This window comes from Lytechinus pictus, chromosome 1 (assembly GCF_037042905.1).
Source record: "Lytechinus pictus isolate F3 Inbred chromosome 1, Lp3.0, whole genome shotgun sequence".
Lineage (NCBI taxonomy): Eukaryota > Metazoa > Echinodermata > Echinoidea > Temnopleuroida > Toxopneustidae > Lytechinus > Lytechinus pictus.
The window spans coordinates 36654961-36681464 of NC_087245.1; the positions used below are offsets into that span (position 1 = coordinate 36654961).

At 36.6% G+C, this 26504-nt stretch overlaps 1 protein-coding gene across 4 annotated transcripts in view; it reads right to left on the minus strand.

Annotated features, from left to right (window-relative positions):
* Window positions 1–2385: 2385 nt before the first annotated feature.
* The window catches only part of LOC129266561 (1-phosphatidylinositol 3-phosphate 5-kinase-like), a 45514-nt gene continuing 21395 nt past the window's right edge, over window positions 2386–26504 (minus strand). Inside the window, exons 13-29 of one of the 4 annotated variants that reach the window (XM_064101746.1) lie at window positions 26116–26215; window positions 25450–25555; window positions 24855–24993; window positions 22970–23098; window positions 20297–20419; window positions 19131–19307; window positions 17903–18062; window positions 17424–17519; window positions 16671–16891; window positions 16025–16153; window positions 12819–12875; window positions 11484–11663; window positions 10735–10838; window positions 10009–10234; window positions 8979–9140; window positions 8695–8754; window positions 2386–7789 (exon numbers count right to left, since the gene is read on the minus strand). In XM_064101746.1, coding sequence (XP_063957816.1) covers window positions 7662–7789; window positions 8695–8754; window positions 8979–9140; window positions 10009–10234; window positions 10735–10838; window positions 11484–11663; window positions 12819–12875; window positions 16025–16153; window positions 16671–16891; window positions 17424–17519; window positions 17903–18062; window positions 19131–19307; window positions 20297–20419; window positions 22970–23098; window positions 24855–24993; window positions 25450–25555; window positions 26116–26215 — 2297 coding nt within the window. In that variant the 3' untranslated portion in view covers window positions 2386–7661. Of the gene's footprint in view, window positions 7790–8694; window positions 8755–8978; window positions 9141–10008; window positions 10235–10734; window positions 10839–11483; window positions 11664–12818; window positions 12876–16024; window positions 16154–16670; window positions 16892–17423; window positions 17520–17902; window positions 18063–19130; window positions 19308–20296; window positions 20420–22969; window positions 23099–24854; window positions 25057–25449; window positions 25556–26115; window positions 26216–26504 lie in introns of all 4 variants that reach the window. The other 3 variants (XM_064101740.1, XM_064101758.1, XM_064101754.1) reach the window with 3 other exon arrangements.

Sequence of the window (26504 nt, forward strand, 5' to 3'; positions counted from 1 at the left end):
GTTTTGGAGGGTAAACAAATTAGTTAACTACCATTTTGTGAACAGAATCTGGACTCGAGACGGAAGAGTGATATTAAAAAGAGAAGTGGGAACAGGTAGCTCTTAATACAAGACAAGTGAAAGTGACGTAGCAAAACTTTACCAATTGAAAGAATGATAATACAAGCATATCCAATTTAGATCTCTCAAAAAAAAAATGGTCAGAGCACACTACAGGCAGGTTTCTGTTTGAGAGTGGAAGCAAAATTCCAATTTGAATTCAAGTTATATATCCCTATATAGTTTTCTTAATGAAAACATTCATGTTCAGTTAGGTCAGTTGATATTAGTGATTTTTCTTTAAATTGCTTTAAATGACACAAAAGGTATAAAATCAACCCACCTTACTGCATGGGCATCGATCGATGTTCACAGTTGTGTGTGTGGAGGGGGGGGGGGGGGGGTGACTAACAAAAATATCGTTGTGTGTGAGGTTGGTTTCTTAATCATTTTTTTTTAGCCTGGGAGGGGGATGTCAGAAGCATAATGATTCTAAAATTCTAAGGGAGCCGCGAAACATGGCATAAAGGGCAAAATTTACAAAAAGCTGCGAGCGAAGTGAGCGAGCAAATATGTTGACTCTTTAACTACAAAAATCTAAACTTGAGATAAATTTTGGCACATTAATTCAAAGAATATAATCTATATCACCCTTTTGATTTTTCTTCTATTTCTTTTCTCCTACTTTCTTGGTCGTGATTTTTTTTTTTTTTTTTTTTTTTTTTTTTTGGGGGGGGGGGTGTCCCATGGCTCCAAGGTCACGCAATTAGCGGGGAGGGGGGGAGTAGTCCTTAAGACTAAAGTTTTAAGTATATGTTAGCTTTATTTCTACAACTGAACAAGACTAGGAACTACGTATATAGTAAGGACTAGATCAATAATGCGAGCCGACGAATCACGAGCTGATCTTTTTTGTAAAGTGACCTGTCAGTTTTCATTCACATTCCACTGTTACACACTCTACTAATTTTCAAATTTCATTTCTTTTCTATGCTCCATCAAGAAGTGACATTCAAAAAGGTGCTAAAATAAAAGGGGCACATCCCATTCGCTTGGTTGCCGAGAGGGGTAAATAAAAAAGGGATAATGTCATGTATAAAAACATAAACATGAACATGTTATTCTATTTCGTTCTTGAATTTATTTGAATGTATTTCTCCTTTCATCTGGTTCTACCAATTTCTGAAGGAACGGTTTTATTCAATGACAACAAACATACAATTCCGATCGTGTTTTATACGAAAATCAATACTACCATCATCGTGATCATCTTCTACTCCCTCCTTATCATCACAATCATATACTAGTCAAATTGATATAATACAGGGCATCCAGGGGCGAATCCAGCCTTCGCCAATAGGGGGGGGGGGGGGGTGGGGGTGGCGGACAGGATAGCTCAACAGATGTGATGCAAATAATGCAACAAAATAATCGTAAACAGGATGGGTAAGTTTTATGTAACTAAAAAAAATATTAAAGCGCGAAGCGCGAGCGGGAAAAAAATTTAGACCTAAATGCTGTCCATTTATTTACTTTTTAGATAGCCATTTACCCACTCTGTTTTCTTGTTAATAGTTTATGATGTCACTCCGTATTTTTTTCTATTCTGAATGAATTTCACATATCAAAGGTTGTGTTTGTATATTACTGTAGCTATGATTATTTCTGTTGCAATAACTTGATTGCAAATCTCTATTTTTTAACTTCATAACGACCTGAACGATTTTTTTATCCAACACATAATTATTCCAATCTCAGGCTGGTATTATCACATACAATCTCACCGTATGCATATACATGTCTCAATCAATCAACTGTTTTCTCTTTCAAATGTAGATGATTTTAAGTGTATATACAATCTTCAAATATAAATTATATTTTAATGTAAACATTGCACAATTCGACTTCGGACTAAAGCATTGTATTGTTTGTACTTGTTTTACTATCTAATAAACCGAAATTGAAATCCTTCATGTTGAATGTTTGTTCAACTGTATCTAGGGCGCCTTTGTAAAGCAGTTTTTTTTTACTGAACAGGCCAACCCTGAAGTATTAGGTAAATAAAACAAAATAAATAAATAAATGAATGAATAAATAAATAAATGAATGAATAAAAAAAAAACCCAGTTTAATACTGAAGTTGGAGCAGAAAGGTTCTTTACTTTGGTGAATATTACGAAAAAATGTTAAGGCTATAGAACCAGCCCCACCCACACACACACACAATAAGAAGGTTGAAGTATTTTTATTCAATAATTAGAAAAAAAAATCAATATCAAATTCAGATTAAATGTAAATTACCATCATAATAAAACTCACAAAAAAAACCTGACAGGCGAAGACAGATGATTTTCATTCTTTGATTTTTATTACAAAAATAATGCTAACATATTCTATTTTTTCATATAGTTCTTGCATTATTTCTTCAGACGTGCTTGAAATGTACATACAGTGGAAATAGAGCTTTTATTTCTTCAATCCTCGCAACAATGAATCCATACTATTAATCTTTGTTTTTTTCAATACTGCATGTTATACAATTAATTTTATTTGTGTATTTCTGTGACACTTCAATCAAATTAGGATGAATCTATTCAATCTCTTAACCTTTTCAAGAAGAACATGTTTATTGGTTTTGGTAATATTATTATCTAATTTCTGCTTCAACCATAAACTATCAAATGCATTATTTTTTTCTTGTAAAATAGATGTTCAGATCCCCGTACTTATCAAAAGATATAGAAATACAAATAAGCCATTTCAGGAAAATATATAAAACCAAATTTGTAAAGAATCAGTTTGGTACAAAGTTCGATTGTGATGAAACGGTACAGAATTCTTTTTTTTTCTGACCTGTGACTCAGCTTAGTCAAATCTATCAATTTTCACTTTTCTTATTTCAATTATGCAATATCAATATGTTTCATTCTTTATTTCTGGTTCAATTAAAAGAGGTTTGACATACTTTGCCGAAGTGCTTTCTTTTCTTAAACTATGATAGAAGTGGAGGTTTGTGGAGCCCCTCCCAAAATGACAAGAAACTGCATGTGCCTCAACTCAAATAAAAAAAAAATTGTCTATAATTTTACATTATTTCAATTCAATATCCTCACATTGTAGATATTCAAAATGATCAATAATACATGAAAAATAGGTTGACTTTGTCTTGCTATAGACACCTGAACAATATCTGCACAATTGAAAATGGTTATGCATTTTATTTAAGGTGCCATTATAAGTTGAATTCTTTATCAATTATTACATACTTAAACTCTAAAAGTGTAAAAAGTAAAACAAAACAATTCAAACTGATGATAAGTTACTTTGCAGGGGAAAATACATCTAATTCATTTCGGAAATCAATACAGTATCTTTTCTTTGTTCCACAATTTACAATATTGCACACGATGTAAATACATACAATTTTCAATTGGAATTAAAACTTGCTGGTCGTAAGTTTATCTAATTATAAAATGCATTCAATAAAGAGTATATTCTAAATTGCTAATGAAAAAATAAAAAGGTAAAATTCAGGTTTAAAAATCAAATGACTCTGTAAGTTATGTAATAAGCAAATTGAGCAAATTTGAAAATTTGATAATTATTGCACTGATGGTTTAGAAGAAGCCATATTACCATGCAGTGAAAGTTGAAAAATATACTGTTGAAAAACACAAATTTTCTACCCTTTCCTGAGTTTCAAAGCAATATTTGACAAAAATAGGATAGAGGTACATAAAACATATATACTCAGCCAAACACTCTACCAGGGAAATTGTAACAGTAGTGTTCTGCATGGACTAGGTCTAATAGTGCACCATTATAAATAAATTGCATCCACTTGGTCTGCTAGAAGTCTAATTCTCAGATCATTCAACACTATCATGGCTAAACCCACTTGGTCTACTAGCAGATGGTCTAATTCTCAGACAATCCAACACCATCATGGCTAAACCCACTTGGTCTACTAGAGGATGGTCTAATTCCCAGATCATCCAACACCATCATGGCTAAACCCACTTGGTCTACTAGCAGATGGTCTAATTCTCAGATCATCCAACACCATCATGGCTGAACACACTTGGTCTACTAGCAGATGGTCAATTCCCAGATCATCCAACACCATCATGGCTAAACCCACTTGGTCCACTAGCAGATGGTCTAATTCTCAGATCATCTAACACAATCATGGGTAATCCCACTTGGTCTACTAGCAGATGGTCTTATTCTCAGATCATCCAACACCATCATGGCTAAACCCACTTGGTCCACTAGCAGATGGTCTTATTCTCAGATCATCTAACACAATCATGGGTAATCCCACTTGGTCTACTAGCAGATGGTCTAATTCTCAGATAATCCAACACCATCATGGCTTAACCCACTTGGTTTACTAGCAGATGGTCAATTCCCAGATCATCCAACACCATCATGGCTAAACCCACTTGGTCCACTAGCAGATGGTCTAATTCTCAGATCCTCCAACACCATCATGGCTAAACCCACTTGGTTTACTAGCAGATGGTCTAATTCTCAGATAATCCAACACCATTATGGCTAAACCCACTTGGTCAACTAGCAGATGGTCTAATTCTCAGATCATCTAACACCATCATGGCTTAACCCACTTGGTCTACTAGCAGATGGTCTAATTCTCAGATCATCCAAAACCATCATGGCTAAACCCACTTGGTCTACTAGCAGATGGTCTAATTCCTAGATCATCCAACACCATCTAGGCTAAACCCACTTGGTCCACTAGCAGATGGTCTAATTCTCAGATTATTCAACGCCATCATGGCTAAACCCAATTGGTCTACTAGCAGATGGTCTTATTCTCAGATCATCCAACACCATCATGGCTAAACCCACTTGGTCCACTAGCAGATGGTCTAATTCTCAGATTATCCAACACCATCATGGCTTAACCCACTTGGTCTACTAGCAGATGGTCTAATTCTCAGATCATCCAACACCATCATGGCTAAACCCACTTGGTCTACTAGCAGATGGTCTAATTCTCAGATCATCCAACACCATCATGGCTAAACCCATTTGGTCTACTAGCAGATGGTCTTATTCTCAGATTATCCAACACCATCATGGCTAAACCCACTTGGTTTACTAGCAGATGGTCTAATTCTCAGATAATCCAACACCATCATGGCTTAACCCACTTGGTCTACTAGCAGATGGTCTAATTCTCAGATCATCCAACACCATCATGGCTAAACCCACTTGGTCTACTAGCAGATGGTCTATATTCTCAGACAATCCAACACCATCATGGCTAAACCCACTTGGTCTACTAGCAGTTGGTCTACTAGCAGATGGTCTAATGCTCAGATCATCCAACATCATCATGGCTAAACCCACTTGGTCCACTTTTCAATTGGTCTTATAACCGTTTGGTCTGACTTTCACTCGGACGAAAGTAAATGGGCAAAATAGAAATAAGACCAAACAGTTAGTAGATGAACTTTTGTAGATGAGCTGGGATAAGCGATTAGACCATGCTTTTCTCACAGGTACAATTTTCCTTAACCATGTAATATAGGGGGGGGGGGGCAAATGGCAAGAAGCCCCACCTATATAATGGCTAAGCATAGCCCACTTTCTTTTCTCACATCATTTCACAAAGTGAGCTAACCCCACTTATAACTCAGGATTATTCGGCCCTGCAAATTAGCAGAGTGAGCCCAGCAATTGCTCAAGAAACCAAGCCAAGCCAAGGAAGGTGCTTGATGTATGCCCTAGGGGCAATGGAACCCGCGCTGTTGTCCATTCAGAGATAAGCGCTAATGAATGGCTACCACTAGTCCGGGATTACTGAATTTTGTGTGACGAAAGCAAGCGTTTCCTTAGCCGGGCGTGTGAGGGAAGGAAAAATCATAGAACGGGGTTGAGAAAACGTTGTGATAAAGTTCTAGAAGTGGGTTTAGACAAAGTGGAAGTTTGAAAATAAAATATCACAAATAGTATGTACATTTTTTATAAGATGAACCAAGATCAAGGGCATAAAATGACACTGCATTATTAGCACCACTAACATAGGGCTAAACACATAGATCTTCCTTCTCATTGGTCAATAAATATAGTTTTAAAAATGAGATAAAATAATGGAACAGAAACCATTTCAGAAAATCAAACTAAAAAAATTGTGTCAACAAAATAGTGGTACTTGTTGATTTCAAAACATATATCGTTCAGCAAGGTGATCTTTAAAAGAATATATGCCATACATAAAAAAATCTTTGTCATCTAAACTAATCCCCAAAGGAGAAAAAATATCACGAATAAATGAAGCAAATCTTACTAACTATAGTATATATCTCATTACAAAGCTGCATGATTTGATTTTTGAAAATTTGAGCTGCATAAAAACCTTTGGCATACTATAACATCCTTGTGCTAGAGCAACCACTTCATAGATATACATTATAGTAATATTATTGAAAGATAATATCACAAGTTTGTTACTGTCATTGTGACATTTATCATTTATAATCATGGAACTCACTTCTCCTTAACATCTCATTCCTTTCTCAGTTCCTATAAAGTAGCACTTCAGATGTATCTCTTCCTGATTTTCACAGTTAATTTGTCCGTAGTTAAGTTTTTATTTAAGTTATTTAAGGTTATTACATTGGTTGTCAAGTTATTCAAATTAGTTCAGTTAGATAAGTATAAATTGAGTTAAGTTGATTAAGTCAAGTAGTTAGGTTTTGTATTGTAAAGAGATTAGAGAAATTTCTAAAGGTGCCATATAAATATTGAATTATTATCATCATAATTATTATTAATACAAAAAGTGTTTACTTCTCAAGAATTTCACAGGATAGTTGATGGAAAATTGAGGCTTTTTCACAGTGATTGTGACTAAAACTCAAGCTTGTGATATAATATATTTCACTACACATAATCACCTAAGAGCATATATCGCTTCCAGTGTAACTACAAATAATGCACATTCTGAGCCATACCAGTCAAATAATTTTGAACCATTACAATATCATCTGTTCATGCTTGGCTTATAAAGGCAGTATGCAGAAAACTCACATGAAATAACAGCCCATATTACATTTTATCATATTTGAACACTCTAGTATACAGACTTGTGAATCTTTTCAGGTATTAGTGATAGCATCTTGTACAAGACCACTCTAGCAGTCATTCAAACAACTGGTTTATTCGTGCAAAAAGCCATCTCTACTGAGCTGAAACAAAGTGATACTTCATGTAATATTTCGTACTCTGCTCAGATTTATCAGCTCTTAATAAAAATCTATGATTTAATTGTTCACACAACAAAAGCTGTCCGCAGAATGCTCACACGAAATTATATTTCACGTCACATTTCATACTCTTCTTAGATTTATTAGCTTGTACTGTAAGCATCTTGACCCCACACCACTCTAAAATCTAGAACCATTATAAAATGAATCTGTCCATAGGTGATATATCAAAGCTATCTACAGAATGCTCTCATGAAACTCATGAAATACTTCATGTCACATTTCGTACTCTGCTCGGATCTATCAGCTGGTCCTGTAAAGATCTTGACCCAGATCACATTAGGTGATGTATGAAAGCTGTATGCAGAATGCTCATGGGAAATGATATCAGCTGTTACTGTAAGCATCTTGACCAAGACCTGTCCAGCGATCGGGAACCAAAAGAAAGTACTTGTCCATGGCTTCCAAGAAACGGTTCCTGTAGATCTCGGGCGAAACAACCGTAGGCATCTTTCCTGCAATAAATTGAAATTTACGATTTGCTTCATGAAAATGTGTGATTTACAGATCTATAGAAAAAAAATACTTATCCTGGGTAGTCATTAAAGGACAAGTCCACCCCAACAAATGTTGATTTGAATAAAGAGCTAAAAATCCGGGAAGTATAACTGAAAATTTCACCAAAATCGAGTGTAAAATAAGAAAGTAATGATATTTCTAAATTTTGCTTAATTTCACAAAACATTAATATGGATATCCTGGTCGGTATGCAAATGAGGAGACTGATTACGTCACCCACTCACTATTTCTTTTGTATTTCATTGCATGGAATACGAAATATTCAAATTTTTTTTCCTCATTATCATGTGAAACAGAGATTTATTCCTCCTGAACATGTGGCATTACTATTGTTTTAACCTTTCATGGTTCAGTCAAGTTGGTCCTTATCGTCAAATTTGTAAAAATTTAAATATTGTATAATTCAAACAATAAAAAACAAAACAGAAGAAATTGTGAGTGAGGGACGTCATCAACTCTTCACTTGCATGTCACTGAGTTGTGCATATATCTGTTTTGTGAAAAATAACTGAAAACTTTAAAATGTCATAATTTTCTTATTTTTCATCTGATTTTGATGAAAGTTTAAGCATTATGCTTGTTTGATTTTTCTCTATTTATTCAAATCAACATTTTTCTGGATGTGGACTTGCCCTTTGATACAAGGGATCATTGCATTACCTCCCACTTTGCTTTGAAATACAATGTACCATCTACTGGGATTCCAGCATTCTACAGATACAAGCAAAAATTTGAACATTACATTCAAGATAAAATCATTATGCTTTACATATAATTGTAGCATTATATGATTATGAAGAAGTATTGGTTATTTAATTGATGATAACTTTTTGACAATTACCTGATGTCGATTTGACAAATGTTTCCAACTTTTTATCCCAAGTAAAAGTCCTGATAAAGTCTGAAAAAGAAAAATGCAAATTAATTTGAAAACAATCATTCCTAGTGCAGAATATTTCGTACAAAAAAATAAAAAAATCAAATTACAATTGTAGAGACTAAGTGATGTTAGACCAAGTGAAATGGGTGTAGCACAGCTGGAAATTAGACAAAATGAGGTAGTTTTCTGTATGGATTCAAAAGGGTGGGGGGGGGGGGGGGCAAGCAGAGACAAATTCTACATACCGATGATGCCAATGACCAGTTCCTTTGTGTTTTCATCAAGACCTACAAGTAAGGAGTAATCCATAACCAGATGGGAGGAAAGGAATTCTGTATCCGCTTTGATTGCCATCGCTAAGGCTGTCTTGCTATGCATTCGAATGTATAGAGGCGAATCTACAATGTCTGCAAAAGAAAACGAGAGATATACCGTGCATATATGTGAGTAGACCAATAAATGTAGAATGCATAACCCCCCAAAAATTCTAATTATAGAGGGCTGATTTATATGAAAACAACTCAAATTTACTGCATATGAGAAAAGCAACTACTTAGTTTTTCACCTCTGATGCTATGCATGGCTCAATAAATCTATGATAAAGGCCACTTGATTTCTTTTTCTCAATGAAACTAGATAGATTCTCGACCGCACAGTCAAAATTTGTCTCCATTATTGCTAGATCAGAAATACATAACACATCTGTAACTTTTCAACCTTCCTAATGATAATGACCTATGATCTTTGACACAGTGACCATGACCATCTAAATCTAACCAGATCATTGTCACTCCCATATGCAATATATTCCTCCTAACTATTGTCAGTCCACCCTCATCTCTCTCTTTTCTTTTTTTTTACTGTTTCTCTCTTTTTAGGTAAATTTCTTTTTCTCTTTATTGTAACATATTGACATTAAAACAAACTGACAATACTTATAAGTTATTTATAGGGAAACTATAAATTACAAGCTCTGCTTTTTAACAGTTTACCCTTCATATCCTCATTTTATTAATATGTCTGTCTCCAATCTGAACTTTCAAATGTTATAACCATTGTCTTATTTATATTGAATTATTGTGATGTATTGTATTATTTTATCATTAATGATTTATGAATTCTTGTTGGACATTGCATTGTATTATATTTTGTGAGATATGAAAAATAAACCAAACTGAAACTGAACTGAAGCAAAGTGAATCTCTCAAACAGTTATCTGGCCCTCCTCACAAACGGATACAATTTCCGAACTGACAGAGGAAAAAGCGATCTTACGTTTGAGTAAGTTCTCATCCAAAAGAACCAAGTCCTGCGTCTGGACCCCAGAAGTCTTGACATGTCGGTTCCTCACAGATCCTTTCAGATCAAAGACCTGGGCTATCCTACGTTTGTAGAACAGGTTCTCCTGGACTAGGAGATCCAGTTTCTGGGCAGTGTTGGTGACAGGATTCTGGAAGCCCACCTTGTAAAAGCCAAGGATCTTTGTCAAAGCTGTAGGTTTCTGAAAATATGGATGATAGGAATACAAATAAATTCTAAACAAAGCAATACATGAATATGAAATTACTGACCAGGGGGATGTATATTAAGACTTAGTGTAAAGTTAGTCATGATTTTATAAATCAATTCAAGGAATATGAATGAAAGTGAAACAAAAGCTAAAATGAAGAAATGGCTTGAATCATCATCATTGCCATCATCATCATCATCTTCTTCATTATCACCAACATCATCATAATCATCATTGCCATCATCATCATCATCATTATCATCATCATTGTCGTCATCATCATCATCGTCAGCATCGATATCACCATTACTAACATAATCATCATCACCATCATCATCATCATTCCTGTTGGTTTCATCAAAACTGCAAGCACACTGTGGTTGGACTTGCACATTATTCAAAGCAAGTTACAACATGGTTGGCTTTCCATAATTAAACTCGATTTGAATGCAAATTGTATAAGACAGGGCAATGGTAGAAGATGAACTTACATTATTTTCATGAGCTTTCTGGATGTATTGGAAGTAATGTGGTGCAAAATTGAGGAATGAATGGGCTTCAGACTTGGACATTTGTTTTAGAATCAACCGATCATCTACAGGAAAAAAAAACAAAAAACAAAGTGAAATAAAATTATATCAAAACCTTTTTCACCTATTTTGGTAAAAAAAAGAGATAATTTGTTCACATTTGCCATAAAACCATATACATAAGATGAAAGATTAAAATGTTTTAAACATACTTAATCAAGTTATATGACATGTTTGAATGAAAATGATCATTAAAATCCTTAAATTGGCAACGCGATGCACAGTTCTTTTTACATTTCTGGAACATACACTTCAATAGAAAAACAAAGTAACAATGAGAGAAAGTACGAATGTTGCCCATTTGAAAAATAAAAAAGATGAGGAAATGAGGCTTTGAATAAGCCATTGTCTCGGATGAGCTATGAGTTGTAACACCTACCATAAAAAAGAGTTATTAGGTGCTAATCAAAATCGTTTCATTATTTGTCTTTTGGTGCTCATTGTTGAAAACATGTGAAAAATACAAATCCAAGAGCAAAATATACCCCAGACGAACTTTAAGAGCCACTCCATCGAATGTCCTAAATCATACTTTTTATGTACATAAAAACCTTTAGCCTTCTTTAAAATCGCAACCTAAAACGTCAATTGGGACCACAAAACATCCAATAGGAAAGAAATTTTCTTTTTTGTTTTGTGCTTGTACTCACCCATGGTCTTCATGAACTTTGACCCTGATTTGCCCCCTCTAGCCACCCACTGCATGCAACGAGACAAAGACCGGATGAAGACGTCCTCACCGACCGGGAAGATGATCTTCCGTAGCTCCTGGAATTGAGCAGCAAAATAAACACCACAGAAGAACTGTGTACTTGTCTCATCAGAGAATTCTGTGGACAAAATAAAAAGAAGATTATGAAGTTAGAGTGTCCAAACTTCTCTTTGAAGGATTTTTTTAATTGTAACAATAGTTTCTTACCGAGTTCATGCCTACATGTTGCAAAGGAGGCACTTGAAGGAATATTTTAACCTTATGAATTAACATCATCTTAATGGCTGAAGCCATTGCTTTGCATGCGTTGGTGATCAGCAGCTGGTGCATTATGTGACAATTCCGTTTATGCATATTCTCATATCCTCATAGGGAGGGCGCCATGAGATTATGATGTCACATGCGCATGGTCTATAGACATAGAGATGAGAGAAAGAGAGAGTCAGAGGAAGAGAGAAGGGAGAAGAGGAAGTAGAGATGTACATTCATGAACAGTGTATGGGATGAATAGATAGATAGATAGATAGATAGATAGATAGATAGAGAGATAGATAGAGAAGGTAGGTTGATAGATAGATAGATAGATATATAGATAGATAGATAGATAGATAGACAGACAGACAGACAGATTGATAGATAGAAAGATAGAAGAATAGAAAGAAAGAAAGATAGAAACAAACAGAAAGAGAGACGGACAAAAATAAAGAAAGTCTAATGCTGACAGATAAGAAGGATACACACTGACCCAGAATCTCAGATATATACAAAGATGAGAGATAAAAACCAAGGTTAAGAGAGAGCAAGAGAGAGAGAGAGACAGAGAGATACATGTTCAATCATACACAGCCAGAAAAAAATGGGAGAAATGAAGTAGAGGCCGAAACAGAGAGAGAGAGAGAGAGAAGGACAAAGAAGGAGAGAGAGAAATACTAAAAGATGATAGAGAGATGTATACCAAGCCAAGAGAGAGTTAGGGTATAATGAGAGCAATAACTAGTCTGCTGTGCAAACCCTTCACTCGAGTAAAGGGTCTGAATTGCAGCCTACTCATGCCTTGTGTGCTGAAGGCCCTCACAGCAAGTTTTGTACGTGCTAGTCTTTGCGTGGAGACACACTTGTTGATCAAAGTTTCAATCAGGGTCTGTGCCTGCAGACTAAGCAAAAACAGAGAAAGACAGACAAAGAGTGAAAGAGCCAAACAAACACATGCACTGTTAAAAAAAAGATGAGTACTAGCATAGTGAATACATCGAAAGCTGCTGAGGTTACTCACGTAGTTCTATATGAGGCAAGGGTAGATCATCCAGCCTGTCATCTGGGTTTAGCCTCTCTGCATAAAAATATTAAAATGAAATAGAATCATCAATCAACCAGTGACATTTCATTATCTCATCCATGCAATGTTAACTGGGCTTAAACTTTGACTCATGAAAAAAACAAAATATATATGCCGGTTTTGAGATCGTTACCACAGCTATTTAATCAAATATAACATAAATGCAAAAGAAGGTCATGGGGAAGTAGATTTTGGAATGGTTAAACAGCAAATAGAAAAGGCAAAAGAAAAACCCATGGAACAGCTCCTCACATATCAGAACCATCAAGAACAAAGCAACAAAATCTACTTCCCCATGACCTTCTCTCCCGTAACAGCCAAGGTACCCCAAATAATTTCCCTATCTTACAACAGCCAACATCTACCCAAACCACCCAACCACCTCCTACCGCAGAGGGCGCACCCTACACAACCTCCTTGTCAGGGCTGGACACCCGTTCCCCACATCAAACCCCACCCTCACCAACACACCCAATGACCCCTCTGGCGTCTCCAAATGTAAATCACACAAATGCATCCTGCACAATCACATCACCAACACCACCAAATTCACAAGCACTGTAACCAAACAAAATTACTCAATAACTTTGCACATCACATGCAAACCCACCTGGATAATATACCTGATCACATGCACCAAATGCAAAAAGCAATATGTTGGAAAAATTGAAACTACACTCTACACCCGATTCAACAACACACGATCCGAAATAAGAAACTCACCTCCCACAGCACAAAACACTCCCATACACCACTCACTTCAACCTCCCCTCACACTCTATAGACAATGTTCACATCACCGGAATCAAATCAATCTGAAGTAGGTCACGTGACATCATACTCCACCGAGAATTATTCTGGATATCCAAACTCAAAACTTTGCAACCAAATGCTAAATGCAATATGTTGGAAAAACTGAAGCTACACTCTACATCCGATTCAACAACACACGATCCAAAATAAGAATTTCTCCTCCCACAGCACAAAACACTCCAATACACCACTCACTTCAACCTCCCCTCACACTCTATAGACAACGTTCACATCACCGGAATCGAATCAATCAAAAGTAGGTCACATGACATCATACTCCGAGAATCCTTCTGGATATCCAAACTCAAAACTTTGCAACCAAATGGCTCAATCCCCTAATGCACTTTCAACCCCCCCGCTCCCCTTTACCCTTTGACCCACTTCCGTTTCCCCCTCTAGGGTCAATGCACACGATCACCGCCCCAGATTTATTTATACATTCACCTATATACACTTATATACAAACACCTGAACAGTCAAGCACTCACTCTTGAATTCAAGGTAAGAAGCTTACATTTTATTATATACAATTTACCACACACCAAAATATATATATTTACATTACTGTTACACGTTGTGGAAATACTTTGTATTATCATTAGCTCTACAAAGTACATCTAGCTTTAAGTTTGATACGAATCTTATTTAAAGCGCGTGTGCATGAATAAGTAACTATGTGAAAGGATGCGCGAGAATGTGAAATGAATGTGTGTGATCGCGAGAATTCCTACGTGCTTACTTATGTGAATTTTAATATAACTACATATTTAAAACCAATATCCTTAAAAATAAACCACTTTTTTTTTATAATTCCATAACCGTTCACATAGAATCTGCCTAAACATATATATGATAATATACAGTATATATATATTCTTTAAGACGTCTGTTTATAGATTTTCATGAGGCTGCTGCCAAATCATGATTGACTTCAACAACTTAAATTAGCCTTACTTAAGTTGTAGTAACCTCATTCTGTGTATACATATTCCGCAAATTTGTTTGTACGTTATGGCCACTTGTTTCTCTTGTACTTCAGATACCTGAAGAAGGCCCAATTATGGCCGAAAGCTTGTGATTAAACTTGATGAACTGAACCCCAGCCGGCTACGTCTCATAGCTTATTCTTGCTGTACTTATAGCATCCTCTCTCTCTCTCAAAAAAAAATATATATATATGTATATATATATATATATATATTTGACAAACCTTAAAAGTATCTTACTCTTATTGTGCTTACATTTAACATTACCCCCCCCTTTTTTTCGTTTGATTGCTAGTGTTTGTTGGTATGATGTGTTGTTTGGATTATAATTTATTTCATTTTTATGTAATTGTTTCTTAACACTTTCATTCTTTTGCTGGGAACTACCCTGTTTAAGTTCAAATTTATTTGAAGTTTGTTTTTCTCTGTTAATATATACCTATTTTTGCACATGTATATTGTAATATTTTTAGACTTGAGAAGAATAAATAAATGAACTGAAATGAATCATCTATCAGATGACATAGTTCTGCATGAAACTGGACAAGATCATGTGCAATAAGACTAATAGGGGATACTACTATAACTACTACTACTATTAATAATAATAGTAATAATAATAATTAATATGCAACTTTTATGTAGCGCTTAAAAAATGTTTCTAAGCGCTGCATACTATTATCCCGGCTTTAGCACAGCTACCCTGATCGGACGCTCCAGCACTCAAGGAATTTCTTCCTACCGGGTACCCATTTACTACACCTGGGTGGAGAGTGGCAAATGTAGATTAACGCCTTGCCAAAGGACGCAAGTGCTATGGTGGGATTCGAACCCTGGATCTTGTGGTTCAAAGTCTGGAGACTTATCCATTGAGCCAAACCTCTTTATAGACAAAGTGAATGTCCATCTTGTTTTCAAGGTCTGCTGTGACACACCTCCTGAACCCCTGTTACATAATTTACACTGGCTCCCTTATTAGACAATGGATCATTTTTAATCTACTTCTGTTGGAAACAAATCACTTAATAACCTAGCCCAAAAATATTTGTCTGACTGTAGAGAAATTTATGTCCCATTTAGAAGAAATAGATCCTCTGAAGACCCACTTCAGTTGACATATCCAACTAAACGAAAACAGACCGGAGATAGAACATTCACTGTTGCATCCTCAATGGAATGGAACAAACTCCCTCTCACATTAAGACAATCCCGTTTTATATGCTTGTTGTCATTGTGTATTTGTTTTTGTATGTTTTAGGTATATTAATTTGGTGAGCAGTTTGGACCATCTGGGGAAAAGCACATTATAGATATTGAGTCTTATTATATTATATCCCATCATACCTTGTGAGTCATTGTCTTCAGCGTCTATGGTGATAGAGGGTCCGCCATCTTTAGAGGCACCCTGGTTTGCCCCGCCCACATTCAGTGTCTTCGTCCGTTGGAACATCATCACCCCTTGACTGATGCGACCTGTGATCAAATTATTGAGATTATCCTTGAATTGCAGTAATACAGCAAAACAATGTACGGTAGCACGAAAAACCTGCACCGAATCTCAAGTGATAAGAAGAAAACAGGAACTAACGCAAGATTCAAACCATTTTTTTAAGACTTCATTTTCCTCGTAGCTTCCTTGGCTTGAGAAAAGACAATAGCACACACAACAAAGAATAAAATCTATTGATCATAGGCCTAGATATTTCTATCCCCAATAATGATTACTCTAAACTTTCACAAGCTAACTAGCCAATCTTTTGAGACATATCCTTGCTCTCCAATCCTACACCCATCCTATCATCCTTTCCAGTCTTCAGGGAAATCTCTTGCACAATTCCATGGTCACTAGATACCTTGTTAAAAGTCTGGGCAGCGTCTTTTAGCAGGGACCCCGCTATACGGGTACTATGCAGCCTTACATAGGAAATCTTCTGCAGCAAACCTCAGTGGTTACCTTCTTTTCAAAGAAAACCATGTTTGATCAACTCACGTTTTAACTGTCCAATCTTACGTGACAGATCTTTGGTCTCAGGTCCTCCTCCCATCCTTCCATCCCCTGCAGCCTTTCTTCTGGTATGAGGACTGCTCTGTCCTGACTCGGGGTTACTGTTCCCCTGGGCTGACCCTAACGATGTTCCTCCTGGGGACAATCGTCCAGAGCCGCAGCGGGACTGCTGTACCTCGTATAGCTTGGTCTTGTATTGTTCTGAGCTGTTGAGAAGAACGTATTTATTACAAAAAAATATTGGCACAGATATGAAAGACCTGACCATATCGATGCAATGTCTGGGGTCTCTGGACCGGAGTCGCAACGGGACTCCTGTACTTCATATAGTTTGGTCTTGTGTTGTCCAGAGCCATTGAGAAGAATGTACTTATGATCAAAAATATTACCCAGCTTTAGCACAGCTCTCCTAATCAAGTGCTTGAGCACTCAAGGAACTCCTTCCTACCGCGTACCCCTTTACTACACCTGGGTGGAGAGTGGCAAATGCAGACAAATGCCTTGCCAAATGACGCAAGTGCCATGGTGGGATTCGAACCCCGGACCTTGTTGTTTAAAGTCCAGAGACTAATCCCCTGAGCCACAATGCCTCTATGAAAGTCAATGAAAGACTACCTGAGAGCATAAGCAAAGGACGTGAGTGCCATGGGGGAATTCGAACCCCAGACCTTGTGGTTCAAAGTCCAGAGACCTATCCACTGAGCCACAGCGCCTCTATGAGAGTCAATGAAAGATTACCTGAGTGCATAGGCAATGATGGAACTAGGCTCCTTGTCATAGACTATGATTGGTATGACACTGCACGGTGGGAGAGTATGATGCTCATCGGCTGGGCTGGAGAAAAAAAGAACAAGAATACAAATAATTGAATTTAACTTGCAGTGTAGTCTGACTAAAACTAGATGGATTCTTCACTGAACACGGTCAAAATCTATACCTATGCCATTGCTAGATCTGAACTATACTGCAAAATTTTATTCTGATACTATGAAAACCATGAAATTAATCTAATCACATTGTTAATCTTGAGATTAAATCATGACATAAACAAGCCATTCTCCAAAATAAAGATCATTGGCATTCTATATGCTCGTATACACAAACTGAAAGACGGAAGAATAAAACTATATGAGAGTTCTTGGTATGGATTTAGTTCCACTCCTCAACATCAGTGACTTAATTATCTACTCTTTACAAGTGCTAGGTGTGTCACTTACAAAGGTGTTTCTATCTGGGTGGATCCAGTGGGTTGCAAGAACTGATTGAGAAAACCTTTGACAGCTCCTGGCTTGGTCTTAGCCGGACTCCTACCATCAACCACATCTAAGGATTGGGTGAAGGACGATGCCACAGAGGTCACTGGCTCCTCAGCTGCAGCTTTGTTAATAGACAGGATATGAAAAAAAATGGGTGTCCTACTTCAGTGGTTCATGAAAATTCACTTTTACTGGAATTTTTCTTGTCTACCTACTTCTTCTATATATATGACTGGCATCTAATTTTCATGCTGTAAAAAATTATGAGAGTGGAGAGGGAACAGATACCTTTATTAATGTACCATTGATCATCATCACCATCATCTTTATATTTTTATCATCGTCATCTTCATCATCATCATCATCATCATCATCATCATCATCATAATCGTCCTCATAATCTGCATTAATTACTAACATCATCATCATCATCATCTCTGGTAGGACGGGTACATGGGTGTTAGAGATGTGTGACTGGTACTGTGCAAGTAGGTTGTACAATTGCATTGTCCTATTTCTCTCTGACTTCTCTTCTTTTCTTATCTTCTACTTTTTCTCTTCCATCCTCTATGATCCCATTCTCCCCCTTTCCTTCTCTCTCGTTTCTTCTCGTACATTTGTGCAATACATATTTCAACAGTTATGATTGTTTGTCAAATGTATTATTTATGCCATTGTTTATTGTATTACTGTTTGTAACTTTATGCCCGAAAGCAAATTTTGTGTATTCTTATGCATGACAATAAATTAACTTGAATCATCATCAACATCATCATTGTCATCATCAACATCGTCATCGTCATCATCATCATCATCATCAACATCAATTACTATCATCATCATCAATCTCATCATCTCCAAACCCAATCTTTATGATCATCACTGCCATCACCACTCTTACTTTGACAATGATAAAAAAAAATAAAAATTTTTCATTTTCATGTTTTGGCCAAAGATAAAACATTTATAATGAAATTATGAACAAGCAAATCTACTTTGGACATACAATCCCATAACACAGTATTATAATAATACAAGTTTTGAAGGTTTGTATTAATTTCTGAAATAAGAACACAGTTTCTTTTAGAAGTCAATGCAACACATTAGGCAATCCTTTGTAAGTATATTTCTTATTTGGTAGTGCATTTTGTCATCCTTTCCAACCCTTTTGAATAATAAATGCAATTACCAGTAGAACAGGGGATGCCCTTCTCACTATCCTCCATCCCTGTATCCTTCTCTCTGTCCTTCCCCTCGTCTTTCATCTCTTCCTTCAGTCGAGAGCTATCATCCTGAACGACGAAGCTCTTGGCAGCCTGCTGGCTGCTTGAATAAACGGTCTCGCAACTCTTCTCGACGTCTCTTTCTGAAATGGACAAGACGCAAGATCCATCGCAAGTTTGAAATACATGATAAAGATTGAGGAATATAAATAAAGGTGAGGCAAAGTTGAAGGATGTATCGTATGTAATACCTCAATACTGACAATTTAAGCAGGATTCGTAGTAGGTTTATAATACTAACATGATCATAATACATAATATATAATGTGGAATATGAAGCATATAACCACCTCTTGATTTCAGGTGGCAAGGCAAACTATCACTTCCTTGGCAAACTGGATGGGCTCGCTATCTTTCCTCAGCTTTGCTTCAGAAAAATTGCTACATCCAGCTTGTCTTGTAAGTGATAGTTTGCCCATTACCTTCACCAACGGTGATTATTTGCTTACTCACGTGCAATTCAACATCAAGTGCACATCTCAAATCAAGCGCCGCAAGTCTCTTGATTAAATGCAAATTTGTAGTTGACCTGCACTTTATTACAACTAAACATGCTTTATTTGGGCCTTATGCTTGTTTTGCAATTGAAAAACAAGTTCCTTGCAATGCCTCGTATGATTTTTGAGGGGGCCACAGAGTTACATATCATGTGGAAAGTGATTACATACTTTACAAAAGGCTTATTTACTTGCATATTATAATCTGTCCTTCATGTGAGCCAATTATAATAGTGACATAAACCAACAACAAATCCTCTAGATATTTTCAGTGTTCAGTCCATCACACTTGTTTCAACAGGTTTGAGGCAAGGGATTAAACTATCAAATCTGAGAAGAAATTATTAAGGTTCCAAATGTTTCATTCCTTAAAACACATTTCCCCCTGATATTTATTGATAAAACATACAGCGGAGCTGCTCGCATGTTAAGTAAAAAAGAATCAAAACATTAAATAACTAATACTCTGTTATTCTTTAAAAGATTCTGTTTTTTTATTTTTCCTTTTTTCTGCTTTTATTACTTTAGGCCAGGATGAACCTCCCCATTTAACACTACTGACACGTTCCACTCACTGTTGTTGGGGGCTACTGAAGGCGCTGGTCCTGGAACTGGACCAAGTCTAGGTCCTGTCTGTGGGGATCCTTGGCTGAAGTTCACAGATCCTCGGACCGATGGCTCGAGGTTATCATTAGCATCTAGGAAAGATATACCATAAATAAAGGATACAATCAATGCAACTTAAAAGAAGAAAGTACTACTAGTACGAATGAATACTTACTACTATGAAGTCAAAAGTTTTTTCAACGTAAGGTGAAAACCAGCAAATCTAGATATAAGAATATTTACATCAAGGCCTCGTGTTACAAAAGAGATATGATTGATCAAATCAATCTTAACTACGAACACCAATCAATGCTTTAATTTTCAATCTTAGAGGCACATGTACTCTCTCCTTTGTAAGCAGAGAGGAGCTTGCATATTGGGAACAATTTGATGAGCTTCCCAGGGATACTATTACCCTGACCAGAGCCCGGCAGCCTTTTACAGGGCACAAGCATTTCAAGAACTTAACTCCTGCCTGGAATAATAATATGTAAAAGTTACATCGCCTTTAATACAATGTTTCTAAACGCTGCGTACTATTACTTCAGCTTTACTTCAGCTTCACCATGGCCTAGCGTCCTTTGGCAAGGCGTTAATCCACACTTTGCCACTCTCCACCCAGGTGTTAAATGGGTACCCGGTAGGATGTGAAAGCCTATATGTAGTATGCCTAGCAATTGAGTCTTGGAACCCTGGTTGGAATGCTCCCCAGGGAGTGGAGAAGGTGCATACATTGTATGCGGGCATGCAAGGATCCGATGACCGGGGTAATAATATGTCTGTCAAGCGCTTAGAGACGTCGTTCCGATGTATTAAGCGCTATATAAATGCGGAATATTATTATTATTATTAGCATGGCTACCCTGATCGGGCGAATCGAACATTCAAGGAATTTCTTCCTGCCAGGTACCCAATTACTACATCTGGGTGGAGAGTGGCAAACTTAGATGAATGCCTTGCAAAAGGACACAAGTGCTGTGGTGGGATTTGAACCCTGGACCTTCTGATTCAAAGTCCAGAGACTAATCCACCTAGCCACAATACCTCTACTAATTGATTGCCAAAAAGTAAGATAACCATGCAAGAAAGAGAGAGAAAAAAAGGAAAACTGCATGTTGGTTAACTGATCAATGCACACAAAATTCACTCCACATTTTAGACATCCACCAAGTGTGCAGTGTAAAAACAATCTCTCACTACAGAACTAAATTATAAAATAAACAGCAAATCCAAGTACACTGTCCTACACATGCATAGAGTAACACAAGATTAAGAGTTGTTCAGTACCCTAAAAATCTAACAAGTGGCGCGCCTCCGGCAGTCTCGCCTGCATTATGCAATTCAATATAGCAGCAGTGCTGACTTTGAAAATGACTACAGAATAATCATTCACAAAAAACACCATCTATAATGATAATAAAATACTATGTTCATTGACCCTAAATAACATTTGACCATGATCATGTGACCGAAGACTTGTTCAAGACGAGCAGTGATACTTGATTATCCCTATGTCCGCATTTCATGAACTATATCCATAAACTTTCAAATTCTGATGGCCAAAATTGACCCTAAAGGACCTTTGACATATGTCATGTGACTTCAAACTCATGCAGGATATTCACTGATACTTGATGACACTTATGTCCAAGTTCTATGAACTAGGTCCTTGTACTTTCTAAGTTATAATGACATTTCAAAAACTTAACCTTGGTTAAGATTTCGATGTTGATTCTCCCAACATGGTCTAAGTTCATTGACCCTAAATGACATTTGACCTTGGTCATGACATTTCAAAAACTTAACCTCAGGTTAAGATTTCAATGTTGATGACGGCGCCGCAGCCGTCAGAAAAGTGGCGCCTATGTTAATCTCACTCTCTGCTATAAAGGTGAGACAAAAATCTTTATGGTACAAGAATAAAGACATGTTTGAAATTCACCTATCATGAGAAAATGCAAGATTCAAGCGCAAGTTGACACTTTTTGAGCAAGTCACTAAACAGCTTTCTTACATAATTTATGATAATAGAACAGGCAGAGGTGGTATGAACTGGGGTGGGGAATGAATATCTCTATGAGGAGTAAACAATTTTAACAATTGACATTATATTGTCATTTTCAAAATTAGTATTACAATTATTACATGCATGCATACTATAAATTCCTTTTTTACAGCATCAAAATGATTCTGACCAGGGCCCGACAACATAAAACTTGGCGATTAACCTTATTGTAATTGATATTTGGTTTGCTTCTATGCACAGATTTTATGAAAAAAATATGAAAAAATGAAAATCCATATTTTATTGTTCGAAATAGACATGAAATTAAATACTCCAAAAATTTGCTTTGCCCAATTGATCTTGGGCCCGGCAGCCGCTGTGCAGCGCCAGATCGACGAGGCTCTATCCCTTTAATCGTTGAACGCCAAACAGGGTAGCAGCAACTCCCATCTTTTAACGTCCTTTGGTCTGACGCGGCCGGGGTTTGAACCCCCGACCTCCTGGGGAAAGGTCATGAACTTTATCAATTTAGTATCTATAAGAATTGTGTAAAAGCAAATTCATCTAACTCAGGGTCAGTTTGCCATTATTCATAAAACAAAACAGTACGAGTATCTTGACTTATAAATTGACTTACGTTGTGGTGGAGAATCCATATGGTTACTTGGCTTATATTCCAGGCCAGCAACCAGGCCCGGTGAGATACCATAATCAAAATACCTGGCCGCCTTATCGGAGGTCAAAGAAATGTCACCGAGCATTGAGACTGCATGGGAAGGAAATGCATGATGGGATAGGTGGATGCAAGGGTCAAAGGGTAAGATGTAAGGAATGATTATCTACCGGCAAGCGGCTCTGTAATTTGTTAGTATTATACCTTTATGAAAGGATACTGTTTTTTTTATGCATGATGTAAGATATTAAGGACATTCAACCTAGCTTTTATAGCACTACAGAAATACAAACTGCCATACACACTGTGCATAAACAAGTACGGTACACATAAACTCAGGTGTTAGTATTTATGCATTTTTATTGAATTATGCGCCTGTAAATTGTAGCTCCGGCCCCCGGGTACAGAGCACTCCCAATGAAGGAAGGGGGTTCATTTGGGCTGGGAATTTGCCTCATGGTTTCAATGGGCCATGACTTTGTTAGCGATTTGACAAGTTCTACTGTAGTGTGAGGGCTTGGTTGGTGATTCATCGGCAATGATACCCTGCCTAGTGTGGAACTCGGTGGGAATGTTTGCTGGGAAGATTTTCAAGCTTACAGGGGCCGTCTCTGGCAGTGCCCAAGTAACCCGGGGACGAAAATACAATTGACAGTTGCAAAAGACTTTGGGGTTTTTAACATATCCCGTCCCCCAAATAAGCTCAGAACTGAACTTATGATAAACTAAAACACAAATTCAATTGAAAATTGCTGATCAAAAGAGAAATAACTATGAAATAAGATTCACTGCATAAAAGTTCTAGCTAATGTACAAATCACAGCATGCACTATTTTGTACTTAATCTCAATGCAAGCAAAATCAACTAAGAATTTTAGCATGCTAAGAAACTATTACATATTAAAACAAGGCAAAGTCTAATGGTGTATGCAACACAAACTAAACTATCATGCAATTATACTATAGCTTACTGCAAGCAAACTCAACTAGCAGAAATGGTTTCACAAGAAATTGATGAGCAATCAATTACAAATTTTGCAATCACAACAAAATTATTTTTTCTCCTGCAAGAACCACACTAAAATCAATTGAAAACCTAAAATCAGTTGCAAGATATATGATTTCTTTTTGCAGTAAGGAAAGGAGGACAAGAGAACCTTCACACAAACTTTTCTATTCATATCAAGTAATTAGTTCATGGAACAGCCTACCAGAAGATGTGGTCTCAGCACCTTTTAATTTTTATTTTTTTTAATTGGCTTGATAATTACTCAAAGAACGCTCAACGCTGTTCTTCTATACAACTTTTAGTAATGGTAGCCCAATAATATTATCAACGTCTTAATTTGCGTATTACACAAATTGTGCATTGTTACATGTTTGCATGATTAAGAATTTTTTGTCTGAGACATACCCTCTCTTGCAACATGCAACTACTTGAACTGATAGTTTGGAGCATTTTGTATATTCCATTTGATCAATGAACATGCTTAGGGGGTGTTGCAAGAAAATATTTGCGATCATTCTGTTGCAAATATACAACTGATAGATCAACGTTAGCTGTAGCAAATCAGATAAGGAGCAATTAGCAATCAATCACTGATTTGCAATTAACTGCAAGACATGTGATTGATTTAGGGACCAAAAATTGACTTGCAATTGATCGCAAGTTTCTTGCAACACCCAATTAGTCTGACAAGCATTGGTGGATTAAAGTAAAGTAAATTTACATGTAATTGATTGCAAATTTCTTGTGACACCCTCTTAAGACACAGTGTATGCAAAAGCTATGTGCAAATACAAATAAAAGTGAAGAAATCAGGATAAACCCTTTTTCACAAGACATTACCATCACTATCATCTCTCTGGCGACCCTGTAGCTCCTCCCTCTTTCTTTCGTGGAGTGTTTCCAAGTGTTTGATGGCTAACCCCCCTGTCTTGGTAATGGAAGGGGTCAGCTGAGGTGGGCTGATGAACACAGGACTGGACTGTTCCATTGTAAGCATGGGTGTTAGTGGGGGTGTTAGTCCAAAAGGAAAAGCAGTTTTAGACTGGAATTAAGAATAACGGGTGTACAATGAATTGGATATACTTCCTCTACCATGATATGTTTCTTGTCTGAAGGTAATACATAAATTTAAGAGCAATTCCATGCTGTGGCGTATGGGACATTTTCACAATATTTTGCATCTTTTTTTACATGAAAATAAAGAAATATTTTCTTAATTGATGGTGATCCTTAAATAAGTAGCACCAGAAGGGTAACAAGAAACAAGATTTAACTGGACTTGACATGAGAAAGAAATATTCTTCATAGAAAAATGTTACCAAATTGAAAAAAATAAATTTAATGCATGAAACAACTGGCTTCCATTTCCAAAAGTGTTCTCATAAGAGCATTAGATATCAATGTAATATAATAGTCTTCAAGCAGTGTAATATACCTCCAGTTTTGTTGGCGTTGGGGTATCTACATCACCGGATACCTTGCGGCCTAAGCTCTTCCTTGTTTTCTCCAACTCCTTTTCCTGCTGGAGAAAATCATGGAATCTGCAAAGGAATTAATAGAGCCAGATGACTATAATTAGTGGATTTTGAAGTGCCAAAAAATAAACCTGAAGATTTTCCTGATATCTAATGAAAGTTTGACTAAATTTCATATGATTTCAGTTAAAATGGTTGTAAATGTTTTAACTTGCACTATCATGCGTGTATGCAGAGAGAGAATTCATAAGAAAAAAATTTGTTGCCCTAGAGTGGATAGAGATTTTTCCAATGTGACGAGGGGCAAATAAGCTGCAAGCTCTACGTCTATATCCAAGTAAATCAAAGTAAGTTAATATTTGCACATTTCAACTTCGACAAATACAAATAAAAAACTGAGAGCTTATCTCTATGGCTTTAAAGAGCTCAATCATTAGTAAACTTGTACCTAACTTTAAAAGAAACTTTATGAGGCACCTCCTGGTCTTGGAAGCTTCATGAGGTATCTTGCCGGTGATTTTCATCAACAAACTTTCTCTCGGCCATTCAGATGAATCAATTTTAGTAGCTTATAACAGTAGCCAAAGGATATCACATTCGAGACAACCCTCCCCCCTTTAATTTACCTTGTATTCCAGGCAAAGTTGATTTCCGCCAAGCATCTCTTAGCAATGACGATGGAGTCTTCAATGTCAAGTAACTGGTCCTCGAGACAGAAATCGCTCCCTAAAGATGACAAAGAATATCATTGTATCACATACATGTACCGTATGTATAAATATTCAGGCTTTTCAAACTGCATCTGGGTAAGGCATCGAGTTGGGGGCATAAATGACAAGATGTCCATATAACATAGTTATATGCTACTCTACTTCACAGCAAAGATCGATTCAGATGTGGTCAAGTTTTGATGTGTCTATGTCAGGAAGGTCTTCTACAATTATAGTAATTCACGTTCGATCTTGAAATCTTTATTGGATTTTTTGTAATTCAAATTAACATAAAACAATGTTAC